Source organism: Tachypleus tridentatus, chromosome 11, assembly GCF_004210375.1.
Source record: "Tachypleus tridentatus isolate NWPU-2018 chromosome 11, ASM421037v1, whole genome shotgun sequence".
In the NCBI taxonomy this organism is placed as follows: Eukaryota; Metazoa; Arthropoda; class Merostomata; order Xiphosura; family Limulidae; genus Tachypleus; species Tachypleus tridentatus.
The window spans coordinates 85977461-85996123 of NC_134835.1; the positions used below are offsets into that span (position 1 = coordinate 85977461).

An 18663-nucleotide genomic window follows, 5' to 3' on the forward strand; every position below is an offset into this window, starting at 1 on the left:
ATAAATCACAATATGAAATAGGAACCATATATGTATATATACATATATACACACACACATATCAGTACTTGCTGAAGTGGGATGTAATGTGCAAAACTGTTGTCACATGGATATTAATGAAATAAATCAACAATAAAAATTAATTATAGAGTTACATTGATTATTAGGTAAGTACATTCCCCAAATTTTGAAGTGCAAATGTAAGAGTATTGTGTGGTTTTCAATAAATTCAACATATACAGTATATAACTTGTGTGCATGTTTTTATATTAAGTTGGAGGTAAGCCTAGTATTATCAAGAAATAAATTTAATAATATAAAATAATCATCATTATATTACGAATGCAACAAGGTCTAGGACATTTAAAGTTCCAAAATAAACAAAGTATTTCTTTGAAAAGTAATTTATCAAACACAAACTTCAATTACAGAGGGGTGGGTATGTTATATTAAAATAACTTTAAATATTCTTTTTAGCAAGTCACTAAACAGCCACTGCCACTATAAAATCATGGTAAAATGGCATTATCAGGATTAATGAGGATATCTCTTGTATCATTTGAAGACAAAAGAAATATAGTTCAACTTGAAGCACTAAGCCCATCCAGAAAAATACCTACAGCAAGTACCCCAGCTATGGTCAGTAGAGTATAACAGGTGAGAATCCACAAAGCATATGTATTGTGAAGATAATATACATGGGATTTACTGGTCCATCTCAATTGTACCCTCCTCTAAAACTGAACTAAAACTATTAAATAAATGAATAAATTTAAAAAATAAATATCTTAAAGCTAGTTATCATTCATATACTTATGAAGCTTTCTTTTAAAATGTCTTGCATGTGGTGGGTTTTATGTCAATTGAGAAATACGTTCAAAACTATCTTGCTTCCATACTAAATTGCTTTCATCTACATTGAGTTGTAATGCTTTTATGATATACATGGTAACATAACACAATGTACAGGGCCAACAAGGGACATATTTGTCCATCTTGGCTGTCCTATCCTCTAAGCAAAACTACAACAAAATTAAAGCCAGCACTTATTATTTATATATGTCAGGCTCAGGCTTTCTTTTCAACTCAGTCAATTTTACTGCTTCCACGACATGCAAAAAACAACCCATTCCATAGAGCAACCACACTATTTGAAAAATAAAAAAGTCTTAGCTGAAGATGGTTTCTACTTTGCCTAAATTTGTAAATTGTGCTCCATAGTTCTGTAATTTTCACTGTTAAGTATGAAAAATGTTGAGATCACTTAGTTTAAGATATTTAACGGTTACATCTTTATCAGCTAAGCCTGATTAACATAAACACGCAGATGGCTATTCACTATCTATGATAATGATATACATCAGCTTCTGGTCATTCCCATATCATGTGACTATAGAAGTTAAAGGTTTTGAAGTGTGATGATTTAAAAGTGCCAATGGCACTAGAACTGATCCTCTTCTTGAAGGGGTTATATTATGAGAATTTCTAACACAGTGGTTTGATTCTGTAACTACAAAGGCATAGAAATCACATAATTTTAGCATTTTGGAGAAAGGGGTGTTTGTAGTTTTAAGCCTGAGTGGTAAAGCAAGGGTTGGCATGATTCCAGAAGAGAAAAATAGGCTATTCAATGACCAACTACCACTTGCACACCAGATTTAGTGAAGAAAATTAAGCAGCTTGTTATTGACAGTAGCACAAAAATACAGCAGTATATTGCAGCTATGGTAGGAATTTCCACTGGAACTGCAAACAAAATAGTTCATAAGTTATTAAGTTTACAAAAAAACGACACAGCAGCTGTATTCACGTTTCTCTCAAGGCATGTTCGGAACTGAAGACCAAACTGTCAAACACTGTACCTGGCATGTGACAAATGAAAGTATTTCATAATATTTGATGAAGCACATATCTATTAAGGTGTCTTGAAAAATTTGGACAATCTATTTTTGGGATTGTAAGTTTATAGTTTGGGATAATGAGAAGACACCATTAAACTACATGAAAATACCATCTTTCTATAGATTAGATACAATAAAGCATGCTTCTACCTACACACTACATCCATATTGACATGCCTGTCTGTTCGTGCAAAAAAACCAAAGTGAAACAGAAATTTGTGCCACACACCATTCTCATACATCTCATATTGACACTGGTGTCTTGATTCTTAAGTTAATCATTAGTCTCTAGACAACATTAACTTAACTGTTTCATAAATCCTCCTGTAGAGCAGAAGTGCATAACTAGAACCATCACATAACTGGTAGTGGAAGCTGAAGTAATTATGGCTATATTCTTGTAACATTAACACTGATGATCTACATTCATTTAATAAAATGTTTCTTAAACAGACAGGAAACTTAATAGTTTAGAACCTAATAAAAACTTAATTAGGGAATTTCATTGTACGAATAAAAAAAAAACTCAATGAAAAAAATAAGTAAGCATATGCATGCATATGTTTTCATAAGACACTGTTTCACATGATAAAACTCTCACTCAAATGCACGAAAACTGAGATGACTATATATAAACTTTTTCTTCAAATCTGACAGTGACTTACACAGGTTTATTATACAAAAGTTTCTCTTAAATGTGTAAACTTATATTCAATCTTGAAAAGAAACACACAATACGCTAGAAATTACACGTTATGCGAGTATTACTGTTGCACAGCTTCAAACTTTTCTTCAACTGCTAGGTAAATATAAAAGTAGTTTATTTTATATAGTGTAGATCTGTCAAGCTTTTGCGCAAATCTAATTTTCGAGTAAATAATAACTCCATCTCTGACTTTGTACAACATTAAATTATGGCTATATAAAATTAGGAAATGATGTATGCTCTGAGCTACATTACATATCTCAAAACTCAATAGATTATTAGAGGATGAATGGCTATAAGAACACTGAGGAAGAGTAGCCTTGCATATAGCCAAACAAGGTAAAACATTTATTACCTTGCTACATTTGTTAATGTACAAACATGATATTTGTTTCAATGAATACAACCTTTATGCCAATTTGAATGTAATAAAGCTGTAACCACCATTAAAAAATCCCCCCAATAATGAATGAATATTGATATTTTAAGAGAAGCCATAACTGAAACAAAAAAGCAACATTTTTCTAATTCTGCTGATTCTATTCTTTTAATATCTACCAACTACCAAACCTAAGAAGTCATCTACTACATTGTTTGGGTATTCAAATGAAGCTAGCTGGATGATACTTCTTTATGTAAAAACAAATTTTAAAGCTAATACTGAACAGAGCATTGTTTTAAACCTTATGATGGAAGGACATAAATCTTCATCTACCCAAACTGTATCCATTCCCTGAAGTAGTACATTAGTAAATAATGTGTAAATTCAAAGGATATAAAATTGCATCTAATAAACAAGCACATGATAATCTAATAAATGTGTAATCTTCCGAGTATTTCAGAATCAACCTATATTCTAAAGCTACAGTACTATAGCTATTAGCCTTTGTCCCTACTTTCAAACTGCTGGCCACCAGAAACACATACAGCCAAGGATAACTCTTTTACCCACGAACACAAATAACAAATAATTGAACCAGTTTAAGCTACAAACATTTTTTTTTCAAAATTGTTTTTAAGTAGCTTTAGTCATCTTTACCAAATCTATGGATTATATTTCTATCTCGAGTTTCACTTGCAAAAAATACATGTCTTAAAGCCATGGTTGTGTTACATTTCAATATACTAATACCCCACTCTCATTAAAAACAACAACAACACAGGAATAGTATTGTACAGAACAGTGAAACAGTAATTTTATACTGCAGCATATCAGATAATCCTTGGAGCTTACAAGTATCAGTATTACAATACAAAGGATTTAACTTATGAAGCTAAGATAGGAGAAGTGAAATATTAAACTGAAATGATAGGCACGTTGAGAGCTGGATTTCAATCCTTTGAAAAGAATAAAAAGTACAGAAGTTTTCAGGCTTCAAAGGATAGCCCATTTGGGTTAAGAAGCCAAAACAATCGGTGGTGAGCAGAACACTGATAGCCCATTGCGTAACTTTGTGCTCAACATAATAAAAAAACAAACAAACTGATTACCTGATTAATATTGTAATATTTCGTGGTTGGAGAAAATCTCTGTTCTAAAAACGTTTATCAAATTCATTAATCCAAAACTCTCTTTAACCGTTACTGAACTCGCATTACAGCTCATTATCATGAATTGTTACGTTTTTCTTTTATCCTCAAGTAATTGATATTTTAATTCAACGGTGATTCTTTTTATAACAGTTTTGGGCTTGGATCACACCGCGATTTTGTTAACCATAACTGTTACAAAATGTCTACTGGCAAGATATTTCTAGCGTGGAATATAAATTTAGACACCGCTTCTATTTAAAAGAACCAATGGCAACATTCTCATTCGTTACGGGCTGCATTAACTCTATAATGAAAACAAGATGTTAAAGCATATACTCTTCTTGGTTTCAGAATGTATGGTACTTAAACAAACGCTTGGGATATTTAGCTGGAACCCGTCGTAACGCGTGTAGATCCCGAACTATTTCCTTCTAGAACTCACTGACATTTTCCAAAATGGGCTCGTCGTTTTGCCGACAGTTTATTACAACATACTTCCAAACCTAACGTAACGTTATGACTTGCGATCCTCTCGTGCGGTACGGTTTATAATCGCTTCCACCGCACTAGTAAATCCAATTCCTGTTAGCTTCCCGCATGGCCAAACTAGCATACCCAAGTTGGATGTTACATAGTACATACTATTCTCATATTTCAGGGTAGGCACGAGACCCTCGTCAAATATTAATAATAATCTGTAAGATTTTGTTTTCGTATATATAAACGAAATACTTTCGTTTAAAGTCGCACGCTATACAATGTTTGTTGAATATACCTTTCGGTATTTTTATTCTCGTATATTTGCATTAAGGTTTAATTATCGTAAGGTAAGTGAATAAAACAACAAGAAACGTTTATACTATTGTTATGAACAGCTATTTAAGTTTCAAGGTAGTTAAAGATAATTTCTTGCAAATTTATGAAAACTTGTCACTTTGAAAGTGCAACAAATTCAATTGATTCCACACTCACAAATGTTAAAAAAGGAACACGTAAACCAAAGTCTATCAACGTAAAAAACTTCATTTTACTGAACACAGCATTCACGTTTTGGGCGGGGGAATACTTGATACTTCATAATAATATTCGTACATATCTTAACGGAAATGTATATTAATATTTCACTATGAACCATTTATCTTTAAATCTAAACACCAAACTAAGAACGTACTTAAATTTGTTTTTAAACTTTGATGTTCAAAATTAGGCCTGGCATGGCCTGCCGCGTTAAGGCGTGCGCTTCGCAATCCGAGGGTCGCGGGTTCGCGCCCGAGTCGCGCCAAACATGCTCGCCCTCCCAGCCGTGGGGGCGTTATAATGTGACGGTCAATTCCACTATTCGTTGGTAAAAGAGTAGCCCAAGAGTTGGCGGTGGGTGGTGATGACTAGCTGCCTTCCCTCTAGTCTTACACTGCTAAATTAGGGACGGCTAGCACAGATAGCCCTCGAGTAGCTTTGTGCGAAATTCCAAAAACAAACTGTTCAAAATTAACAGATTTTAACAATTTGAACCTAGTTATAGAAGTACATGTTATTAACTTACAAAAACGGAAATATAGCGCAGTAACAACTGTTCTTTCTAGTAACAGATCATATCAAAGGATTGTAAAGACATCAAAATAAAGAACAAGCAATAAACTACAATAACTTTAACTGGATTTACGGTTGTTAATTCGTGATTTCATGAATTAACTATTCATACCTAACATGCCATTAATAGAACATTTAACAAAGAGGGCAAAACAATCAGTTTTGATGTATAACATTGAGAAAATAAGTTATCTGTATTTATCTCAATGAAAAGCCACCAAGTCTATTAAAGCTTTACAATGATAATATTAAGTAATCTTCAATAACTAGATACTTATATCTGTTTTTACTTGTAAGTGCAAGCGTTAAGAAAAGTTTTCATAAAATACAATTTCATGTGGAACTGCTTAAACAAACAATCCCAAGATATTTATTATTCCATTTACAACACTAATTTTCACATTCTTTAGAAAGAGATAATTTTTCATAGAAATAAGTAATTTTTTCCATTTAATACGATATTTCACACAAATAACCTGCTCAACGTTTTAACTGTGTACAAAAAGCAGCCATTTATAACTAAACGTATTTGTTAGTTGAGTAGATTGATGAGAGACTTACCTAGATCAGTTAGATTTGCCTTTTAAATAAATATACACTAAACGTTTAAACTTTTTCACTTATTTTCTTTATATTACTCATAGTATTGCAATTAATACTTTTTAATTAAATAAATAATGCTCCAAACAATATAGGCTAATAACATGCAAACAGTAGTCAAATTCCCTCACCCCTTAAAATTTTTCCGAGTTTTTAACTCTACGATAATCGTTCTTACAAATTCATCCAAGCTAGCCTTTAACTTTCTCACCAGAACAATGTTTAATGTTGGCACTCTGAGTGAAACTGACATTTAACCATTCAGAGTATAAAAATTATACAACACATCATCTGATAGACAGAAACCACACGTTTCTATTGGTTATAGATAATATATATTTAAATTTAAGTGCATTATTAACGAATTATAAAATGTGACAAGTGGGTGTGGCAGGATGGTTCTGATTATCTATTCGATAGCTCTGTAACCAAACAGAGTTAAAGACTATAATAAATGTGGTTTATCTAAGCAATGATGATTTTATTGAGAGTAATTTACGTTGAATTTTGTACTTTTTCAAGGGTTGGTGAATAAAATAAATGTATCATGTGACACACTGAGAGAAATTCAGGATTTTTTAAAATATTGCCTTGTAGAATTAAGAACTTAAAACTTATACACTATTAAAATATGGATTAAGATTGTATGTTATACTAATTAATATAACATAAACAAAAAATAGTTTAATATAATTCTGAATATAAGACACTAAAACTATGTCATGCACTGTAAAAGACACCAGGGTGGATAGGGTTATATTTATTTTGAGAAATAAGGTATTCTGAAAAACAAAATAAAAAACATACTTATGGGCTTCTCAAGACACTAATAATATATACAACAAAAACTATGTTATTCTCTTGAATAAGTGCCATGAGTAATTTAGGTACACAAATTAAACATTCTAGGAAAAAAAAAATCCTCTCATGTATAGATTTGCATTTGCATGCCTTGCACAACATGGCTAATATCTATACATCATATTCTGCATACAGCAGATAAATGCAAATCAAGTGTTAGTTCAAAGCACAAACGTTTATACTACATGAATGACAAAAGATGTTTACATGTTTTAAAATTATAATACCTCAAACTTTGCAAGGTAAATACTGTAAAATACAGTTTTAATTTAATTACAACAACTTGACAATTGTGGCAAATTCTGTACGATATTAATGACCAATTTATAAGGAATTGAACTGTGCTTGAGAGATAAAAACAAAAGGATTTTAAGCCCATATGTGTACAAGTTTCACTATAACCTCTACCATCCACTTGTAGATAAAACCTCTGGTGCAATTCCCAAAAACAAGTTATTTAAAAGGTGATTACATACAGCAACAAGTGGTAGAAACACTACTATTTTTATATTGTTGAAAGCTAAACTAATTCTTCACTGTATGTATGTACATACGTGTATGTATATACCCATGTATTTTTTGACAGTCCAGCTATAGCCATTTAAATTTAATACTTTCAAGTTTCACACATTAATTACTTAGCTTTGCTGAGAATAATGAGCAAACACATCACTGAAGTATTAAGGAGGAACTTTGTTTACTGATGAAGCATTTTCAAAAATAAAGTAAACACAGGATCTAAATAATTTATCATTTGAATTGAAAATCTATAAAAATATTTGATTGGCAGTTGGTTTTCTTGTGAGAGCGTTGATATGAAAAGACCAAAAATATCTTTCAATTATCACAAAAACCAAAACTGATGATTTTTTAATGGCAAGTTAATAAATCTAAATAAGAAAACAACTTGATCTGTGGGTAATTGAAAGGTGATCAGTGCACTCAAACAAAACAACTGATAAACACTAAAATGTACCACTAAGTTCAACTACATCTGGAGATTGATATTTCTTGCCTGTTTTACAAACGATTACACCATACAATTAATGAATCACTGAACAGAAGAAAACTTAAACTGGCTGATATTTCAAATTAAATGCAATCAATAAAGTTGTTTCTTTCAATATAATTTGTCTCCAACTAAGTTTAGTCATTGTTTAAATCCAGTTTTTAAATTTTCTCTTTTTATTTCTGAATGCTTTTAGGTTTATAATTAATTTTTTTCTCTTAATTTACATTCAATAATGTAATCCATAAACAGAATTCACATTCTCACAGGACATATCCTGGCACTTATTCAAGATGTAACAGTAAAAACTGTTTTGAAATTGTGGATTTTATGTTAGGAACAAATGTGCAACAAGAGTTCTAAAACATTTTAATACTGTATTAAAATTTTTGATACAGCATTTATTTTATAACACATGTAGGAAATTGCACAAATGAATCTTGTATAAGATAATATGTGTGCAACACTGGGAAAGATAAAATATTGTAAAAACTCTTTTATATTCTAAACCCCTCTAAACTATAGCACCTTAACAAATTTCAACTGTACTGAACTCTAAAAAAGAATAATATCTTCTTATTACTGAAGTAAAATTATTTATGCATAAACTTAAAACTGGAACATTACATTGTTTTCCAAGCATACTTGTCAGTTATCATCAGTCATACAATTATGTCATTACAAAGCTAATTTAGTGTCACTTTCATTAAGGAAAAACATTGTTTTTGTTTTGATAAGTTGTTCAACCTAATGACAGAAAAAACACAAGACTTACCCATTGAATTCCTATATCTTCATTTTCCATTACCTATGAAATACAATTCAAATTTTATAAATACAATGAATACACAAAATAAAATTTGTCTAAGAAACATGCTACAAATGAAAGTGTTAGATATTCATGGTTCAACAATCTTATACTGTTCTTTGCTTCTTGGAATTTCAAGACACTTGGCAAAATCACAAGGTGTTATTTGTTACAAAGCACAGAGCCACATAACAGGTGTTTTGTGTTGGAAAAAACCAGATACATTTATTTCCAAAAATATGGCTCTTTAGTTTCCACAAAACATTAAACATTACATTTAAATCTATAAATTATTATACTATTTTTTCCCTGAAAATTTCTAAATATATTTAATTTAAAAAGGTTCTCCAAATGAAATAATTAAACCTTGGTATGGTTGTACTTGAGTTCTTTTCTAGCTAAATGGTTTTAAGTTGATAAGTTCTATAGCTGTTACATAGTCAGAATGACTGAAAGTCTTCACAAACCATTTACTCAAAATTAGTAGCATTTAATTATTATTATACATATGTACTTTGTCCTTAAAATTCATAGAAAAGCCATAAATTACAAAATATATTACAATAACAAAAGTCAATAAATCAATCATCAACTTTAGATAAAACATAATATCAGTAGTACACAAAAGTACAGGCACAATTACTGATGACAAGGTTTTCAAAATGTTTCTTAACCACATAAACCAAACATAATTTTATGATAACCATTTGTTTGCTGAAGGAGTTTAATTTTTATAATGTAATATTAAACTTGGTTAAACTATACTTTTCCTTTCAGAAGTTTTTCTCATATTCTACATGACAACAATGATTCTCTGAAAAACGATTTACTAGATAAACAGACTTGTGAGATGCACTGGTTTTCAAAATAAGCAAAATAAAAGCTAATTTACAAACATTTACAGACTACTGTATAAAATTATAATTAACAATAAACATACTTACATCTCTCTTTCTTTTGTTTATACCATCTGTAAGATGGAAATATTTAAATTACAAATAAAAATAATAACAGTAAAACATTTAAATTTGTAATTCATAATATGTATTATTGCTATAAGAATATATTATATAATTTTTTTTTTGACATAGTTACAGGAAGGATTAGCTTTGCACAACTGTCCAATAATTTTGAAATGACACACTAAAAGAAAAACTGCTAATTAACAACTGCCACTGTCACTTCTTTATTTCATTGAATAGTAAGATTTGACTGTGATTCTTATAGTGCACACATGTTCACAAAGTGCAGATGAAGGTTTTGAGGAAATGGACTGCAAACCATGATCTCTCGGATTCCCTGTCTGAGCAAACTAACCATTAGGGTCACGCCAAGCCAATGTATGTATGAAACAGGTATTCCAAAATGGTTCTCCTGTGTGGGTAAATTAATCATTAGGTCATGCCCAGCCAATGTATATATGAAACAGATACCCAGTAATGGTTCCTTTTATCATTTGACAAAATATACTTTGGCAAACACTTATTGTCTACCTAGTAAGTCAGAAAAAGGTGCAAGAAATTCTACACCATAACTACACGAATGAAAGAAAAACATCATGTTGCTAAATTTAATAAACTAAAAAGAAAATAATTTGATGCAGATATCAAAATTATTTATTCTTCTAGTAAAAAAAACAACAGTTTTTTTACAGTTATCAAATTTTTAATAACTAAACATAACAGTATTTTAATTATGCATTACTAAGAAAATGTAGAATGTTACTAAAAATGGGACAATCCAACAGAGAAGCTTAATCATTTCTAGGTCAAAAAAGAGTAACAAATCACCTTGTTTGTAGACTGTGGATAAAGCAAGACTTGCAGCATTTTATTTGTTGCAGTTTACCAAACATCACAATCTTGGAAGCACTGGTAAACTGTTTGATCTTATCCTTTAATCATCAAACTAATATCTCCAACATATGAGCCAATAATTCAATTTCTACAAGAGAATAATATCCAGTAAAATATGTCACCCAGAGCTACAAAACACAGAAGAATAACATACACAAATTAAAGTTAAGATGCACAGTGAACTATGAGGGAAAAAGGAGGATAAAACTGTGCAACAAGTAGTTTCAAGGAAAACAAATCTCTGCAATAGTGAAGCATAAAGTAACCATGGACCACAAAACTAAATGGAAAAAAACAAAAATAGTGAAACAATGTGGTGAGAAAAAAGTCTGTACATCTGATTGCAAAAATCAGTAAACTACACAGAGTAAAAGCCACCTGCCCAAATAACTGAAATATTGCTATTATGATTTTCACAATATTATATTTTTGTTAATTCATATTTTTTCTGCTTTTGGTTGGAAAGGCCTAAAAATTAGGGAAGATAACTTGCAATTTATGGGTTTGATCACCAATTGGCTCCAACCACGTTTGCCTTTTCAGCCATGGGTATGTTATATTTGCTTGTTTATTTTTTAATTATGACAAAGCTATTAAGACTTTTTTTTCTGCTACCATTTTTAAATTTTAACTACTGACCAAACAGAAGACAACTAACTAGCAATACCCACTGAATTTCTGAATTATGGTAAAGCAATTAAAACTTTTTTCTGCTACCATTCTTAAATTTTAGCTACTGACCAAAGAGAAGGCAAATGACTAGTACCATCCATTGCTGAACTTAGGCTACTCTTCCACCAACGAAAAATGAGACTGATCATAATACGACATTAAAATTTGAATACTAATTCCACTGGCAATGATTGTGAGAAATGGTTGGAGCTGAAAAAATAATAGAACTTTTTAACTTATTTACCATCAGACTCATTAACTGTAGCTTCTTTGTTTTCATAGGATAGAAGTAAATTTGTTTTCACTGACTTGTATATAATCTACCAAATACTCTGTGATAAGAATTCGTGTTAGTTTGAACATATAAAACTGTAAGTACTGTTATTTTTGATTAAAAGTTAGTTTACTTAGTTTTACTAAATTATTAATACAAAAATGTGTAGGGAGAAATTGATAAAATTATATTAATCATATTTCAAGTTTTTTACTGAGTTATGTAAAAGATTCACTTTCATTTACAAAATTCTATTGGTAATTTATAACTGACATATTAGAATTTTATTTTACAGTTTGATATTTTTATGTATGTCTGCCATATTGTTTACTAATTTTAATGATTTCATTATATTCTTTAGTTTAATTCTACTGCTCACTCTTTCTAAGCTTTGTGCTCTCTAATATCATTAAGATTTTACTCAATTTGTATGTATATATATTATACATATATCAATATACAATGTTTGTCTTTATAATGAATAAATAATTAAAACAAAATCTAGTACTTACACTACTGTGTTGGGTTTACAGCTTAATGTTTCAACATGGAAATGTTCTTTGATGACATAATGTGAAATAAACAATTAGACAGTTGTATATAACAAATCCAAAACTGGTGTATCAATATATATATAAGATAGTAGAATAAAATGTTAAACTGTTTTGGAATTATTTTTCTAACCAATAAAAGAAATACTTGTTCTATTTCCATCAATGGGCAGAATCCTTTGCCGTGGCAAACCACTGAACTGGAAGTAAGTGGCATCTGTGTTTGGAAGGGCTTCATTTCCAGAAAGACTAACACAGTCCTGAAATAAAATACATCTTTTAACCAGCACATATGCTTACTTGGAAATGATTTGAATTACAAACTGTCTACTTAATTTTCATTGTTTACCAGAAAAAATTCCAACACACATACACATGTAACATTCCAAAATCTGTATTTATGAAAAATAGAAGAAATTATTTTTAATATTTTAATAAAAGTTGTTTTATAACACATTTATTATATGTTTTTCCACAGACATCAATTAGCACATTTAGTCCCTACATAAAGTAAAAAGTCAAGTCCAGTGAGTATCTGCTAATCATTGGACTCTCCTAACTTTGCTCTACATTGTGAGGAACTCGGCAAATCATGTCAAAACGTATTTGCAAAATTAATAAGCTATTTTAGTAAAATAAAATAAAAAATGTTATGTAATTTAAATTTACATTCAAAGGATCGAGTTACATATATTAAAATGATTATCAAGCTTCACCATGTCATTACAATCCATTTTGCCAAGTTCTTAAATCTGATGACCATGCATCTTGACAATAGTCCTGCAGCGTAGTGTTAATTTAACTGAGAATTTTATGTCAAGCACACATACCATTTCCCAGTATGTCTTCATATGCAATAGTACAAATAATCCTTTCATTCTCCAAACACTTGAGGTATGCACAGATGAGATGATATCACTGGAAGCCTCATCTTGATAACCTGTTGGGTTCGTTTTTTTTCCACATAAAGCTTGTAATTTTCTGTGATAAAATAGGATCAAGAACATTGGTTGGATAATCAGTAGAGTTAATCTAGATTTTTGCAAACACACTCTTGATCCTCAAGCAATGTTATCCAAAGACAAATCCATTGCACTCAACTGCACCTGAATATGAAGGCCAATCGTCTGTCATGAAAAACGTGGCCTACTAAGAAAGGAAAACACAACCCCAGGCAAGATGCTGTGGTAAGGATCAAAGTTTTGAAGCATAGAGTAAAGACAGTTAGAAATCGAAGGAGGTGTAGAAGAGGTTCATGAAACTCTGTGTATAAGCTCTGGACTGGAGAAGTGAGGAAAGCTCTGGTGCAGAGCCAAAGTCCCTGATGATGAATGGGATCCAGCATCTTCAAGGCTGAGGTCCTTGCAGAGCCATAGACCAGTGATCCATAGTCTAGTTTTGATCTAATAAGAGCATGATGTATCTTTAGCATAGAACATCAATCCACTCCCCAAGTGGTGGAAGAGAGGCATGGAGGATACTCAGTGCTCTTGTACAATTGACTCTCAGCTGCTTGATGTGTGGTATAAAGGTCAGCTTACAGTCAAAGATAAGCCCCAAGAACTTTGTCTTAGGGACCACAAGCAGGTCCGAAGAGAGGGGGGGTCAGTGCCGTGGGGCCTGAAAGGAGAGCAAAAAAAAGTCATAAAAAATAAATAAATCATTAAAAATTGTGATGTTTATTCATTCACAGCTACATACATGTACAATGCTGTCAATGCACACAAACAAGGTCTGGATTTAACTGTTCTCACTTCTCACAGTGAGAATGACTTCAGGTTCATAACAACAATAAAGTTGTCATCTGGTTACATCAATTGAATTGGTAGAACTATTACGTAGGGCTAACAGAAATCTTGTAATGGGGAGATACACAGCTTGACGTCATAAATGTAAATAGGTCATGCAGTTGCACCCTCTCCTGGGTGGAGTGAAATGGCATTGCAAACTCGTCTTTCACACTGTACAGTTGTGCAGGCTGAGCGTTCCTTCAACACACTTTCTAGAGTGAAAAATGTCATGCGTTCCACTACATGCCAGAACAGACTCACAAGTCTTGGAACACTAGCTGTGGAAGCTCGTCTGGCAAGGAGAGTGGACTTTGAAACAATTATAGAAATGTTTGCTAAGGCTAAAGCATACAAAGCTCCATTGCTCTAAATTTGATTATATTTTGTTTTTTTGTTCTTGTAATTTTTTTAAAAATAAAATGTACATTTTCAGATATTTGTTTGATTACTGTCATCACAGCATCAATACTCTAGGTATGTATAAGTGTGCATCAGTAATGGTGTCATTTTAGTGTACATGTTCAGCCTATATATATTAAAAAAGCTTTATTGCTTACATATAATGCTCTGCCACTTGATGTGTGTGTGTGGGCTAAGAAGATGGAGGAAGAAGCAGTAGTGCTAGATACCCAGCAAAAGCTTTCATCTCTAGAGTATCAGCTACTTCTGGCCATCAGAAAGCATGATCAAGAGAGGGACAGAATTATATTGCCTACAGACCTTAATGCTTGCTGCCCTGAGGCCCATAATGGCTCTCGACAGCCCTGACCACAGATAGCACAACTTCACGAATACAAAGTTCAGGATCAAAGTGAATACCCCATTGGCAGCAAAAGTACATACAAATGGTTTTAGAGAGAGAGAAGTTAAAATTGTTTGCTGTGGTCCACTTCAGTAAATGATTGAGGGCAGTCTGTTGATGTTGTTCAATATACCTCATGTTCGACGACTGACACAAAATGTGAAAGTCATCGACATAAAGCCCATTTGCAACAGCAAAAGGGAGTTGTTCAGTGATGGCATTAATCTTTATGCTGAAAAGTAAGACAATCAAAACACAGCCCTGAGGGCCTCCAAGTTCCTGTGAAAAAGAACAGGAAAGTGTAAAACCCACAAGAACTAGGAATCGCCTGTTCATTAAAAACACTTTAATAAAAATGGACAAATGACCATGTAACCCATATAAATGGACGTCTCTCAAAATGCCATACCAGCATGTAGTATCATCAGCTTTATCAAGGTCAAAGAATATTGATACAAGATGTTGTCATTTGAGAAAGGCTTCTCTGATTGACATTTCACATCAAATGAGGTGGTCCATGGTGAAGCACTGTCATCGAAACCCACACTGGGTGGGCAAGAGGAGGTTCTTTGAACCGAGGAACCAAATGAGACAAGCATTAACCATCCTCTCAAAGGTCTTACAGAGACAGTTCATCAAAGCAATTGGACAGTAGTTTGAAGGAATCTTGGGATCCTTCCCAGGCTTAGAGAAAGGTAGGACAACAGCCTGGGGCCAGGCATCAGCAAAAATATTCTTCTGCCAGATCCAGTTAAAAACAATCAGAAGAATAGCAAGAGAAGCAGGAGATAAATGGTGGAGTATTTCGTAGTGTACGTCATCAGGTCCGACTATAGTCATAGAGACAATTAGCTGGAGAGGAAAGAGGTGATTGCTCTACCAAAGTCTTGATGGCTAAAAAGGTGAAGGAAGAAGCAGAAGTGCTAGATACCCAGCAAAAGCTTTCACCTAGAGTATCAGCTACTTTCTGGCCATCAGGGAGCATGATTGAGAGAGGGACAGAATTTTATTGCCTACAGACCTTTCAAATCTTATCCCATATGATAATGTATAAAGAGAGTGGTAGAAGATATTCTGGTTGTGAACTTAATCCAAGATTCCTTCTGGCTTTGACATCTTACCTGCTGAGTATGTGCACAGGCCTGTTGGAAAGCAACGCAGTTTGAGAGGGTGGGATACCTATGAGAAGTATCCAAAGCCGGTTTTTTAAGTCTTCCGTGGTATGTGATAGGCAGAATTCCACCATGGACAAGGGTATTGTGAAAAATGTGTTGAGATTTTAGGAATACATTGAGCAGCTGCCTATATAATACAGTCAGTCACTGCTGCCATGTTGTCGTCTATTAATGGCTTAGAGATAATGGCGAGATCATGTTCTTTGAGAGCAGTGAAAGAGGGCCAGTTGGCTTGATCCAGCTTCCATCAGGACACACAGATCACGTGGCATCGACCATGGTCAGTCTCTCTCAAAATTATAGGAAAATGATCACTGCCTCGTGGGTTATTGTCAACCCTCCATGAAAGGTGGGAGAACAGTGAAGGGGAGCAAATTGAGAGGTCAATAGCAGTAAAATACTAACTAGGTGCATGAAAATAAGTAAAAGAACCAGTATTGAAAAGAGAAAGGTTGTGATCTGAGAGTATAATCTCTGTGGAGTGACCTTTTCCATCAATATCACTACCTCCCCAGTGGGAATTAAGTCCATTAAAGTCTCCCAGGATCAAAAAGGGAGATGGCAACTGTTCAATGAGAGCATCAAGGTCTGACTGATTGTAGGTCTCTTCAGGAGACAGATAGAAAGAACAAACAGTGATGGTATGGCCAAAGGAAACATGGATGGCTGCAGCCTCCAAGGGCATGTCAAAGACAGGGGGGAACATATTGATCGACCAATAGTGCTACCCTTCCGTGCACTCGTCCATTGCACAGCCTGTCATTTCTTAATAAAGAAAACTGCCTAAAGGTGACAGTATCAGCAGGTTTCAGAAATGTTTCCTGTAAGGAAAAACATGCAGGATCATAAGGAAGCAATCAGTGCTTTGATGTCATCCAGATTAGAACGTACACCTCGACAGTTCCATTGTATCAAGGTGACCATTTTTATTTATGTGTAGGCAAATTGGGTGGAGAGCCCTTCCATTTTTGACCTAGTCTTTTTCTTTATTTGAAGAGGTCTGCAAACCTCCATGGATCCTACCCTTGGTCAATTGGACAGGTCTATGTTGTTGGAAGAGGATTCTAGCGACTGAGGACATGAAGGGATGATTGTTTTGCATCTTTGGGGTGGAAGAGGAAGATGTATCTGAAGAAATACCTGTACCCAGAACCAAAGGAAGTGGATCTTGGGGTTTGCTGGAATGAATGTTAGAGACAGAGATGGGTATTGACATTGATTCATCAACTTTTTTAACCATGGAGCTCAAAAGACTGTTCATATGATTTGAGAACTATTCTTTTGGAGGCACAAAGAGATCTGTTTGCATTCCAACTGTGGTAGTAAAACAAAGTGCAGAAGCAAACTTCCAAGATGAAGTAATGGACAGCAATGTTCGAGCCTCAGGGTAAATAATGTTTTGAATCGTCTAAAAACGCTGCACCTCTTTTTCTTCCATCCACTTAGGTCAAAAACGAAAGTATGATAGGTCAAAGCCATTGCAATTAATGCAATGAGGGTCCATTTCACACTCAGAGGCATTGTGGTCCTTGCCACTGCAACGAGTGCATGTCAAGGAACCATGACATAATGTCCTCAAGTGACCAAACTGCTGATACTGGAAACATCCGAGGGGGATTGGAAAATATGGCTGTACCTTGCAATTAAGATAACCTGCCTTGATGGTGGCAGGTGTATGCAGTGATGTAAATGTTAAGCTGAAGGCACTGGTCAGCATCATAATTTCATCTTTGCGAGTGGAGATAAGCCTTACTGCAGAAACTCCTTGGGTGAAGAAACTAGTGAGAATCTCCAATTCTGGAATATTTTTCAAATCCCTCTCAACAATAACTTCTCCTGATGAATTTAAAGTATCATGGGCATAACCTTAATGGGTATATTCCCAACTGCCTTTGAATATAAGAGCAGTTCACTGTGTTGAGATGTGGATGTTTCCACCAATATGTCACCAGAGCAAAGCTTTTTGACTGACTATGGAGAGCCAGCAAGTCCCTCTAGTTCCTTCTGAATAAAAAATGGAGACATTTGTTTTAAAGGTTTGTCTGAAAGAGAATGTAATACAAGAAAATGAGGTACAGGTATTACAGATGTTGAATATTGTTGCTCAGAATCTTCAAGATGTGGTCATTTACCTATGGACTGTTTTTCACTACTTTATTTAAGTTTTGATTTATGGATCCATAATAAAAATAAAAGAATATTTAAGTGACCACTGACCCCACCCACCATGGAGTCCTACAAGGCAATGCACTACAGTGCTATATAAGGTCACTGCAGTGATGCATATTGTCCACTACACCTGTTGAGGACGTTCTATGCTGGCACTCAGTTGACCCTGGCCCAAATGGACTAGCCGACTGATCTTGGGGAAGCCCACAAGATCGCATGTCTACAGGAATTCAAGGCCAAAGTGGTTTGTTGGAGTTGGACTCCTCAACTACCAGGATCCTCTCCTCCCCTTAGTGGGTCACCATGCATGGCAAACATGTGGGTGGATGTTCAGATCCCACAGGAGGTAAACTGAAAGAACAGAAC

The 18663-nt window shown here is 33.5% G+C and overlaps 1 protein-coding gene across 12 annotated transcripts in view; it reads right to left on the reverse strand.

Moving 5' to 3' along the window:
- Nucleotides 1–18663, reverse strand: part of LOC143232672 (transcription factor 12-like) — a 100891-nt gene that overhangs the window by 69802 nt on the left and 12426 nt on the right. For 4 of the 12 annotated variants that reach the window (XM_076468380.1, XM_076468379.1, XM_076468375.1 and 1 more), the window contains 3 exons: nt 12510–12621; nt 9953–9978; nt 8976–9008 (listed from right to left, as the gene is read on the reverse strand). In XM_076468380.1, coding sequence (XP_076324495.1) covers nt 8976–9008; nt 9953–9978; nt 12510–12621 — 171 coding nt within the window. Of the gene's footprint in view, nt 1–8975; nt 9009–9952; nt 9979–10798; nt 10923–12494; nt 12622–13191; nt 13343–18663 lie in introns of those variants that run through there. The other 8 variants (XM_076468372.1, XM_076468371.1, XM_076468381.1 and 5 more) reach the window with 4 other exon arrangements.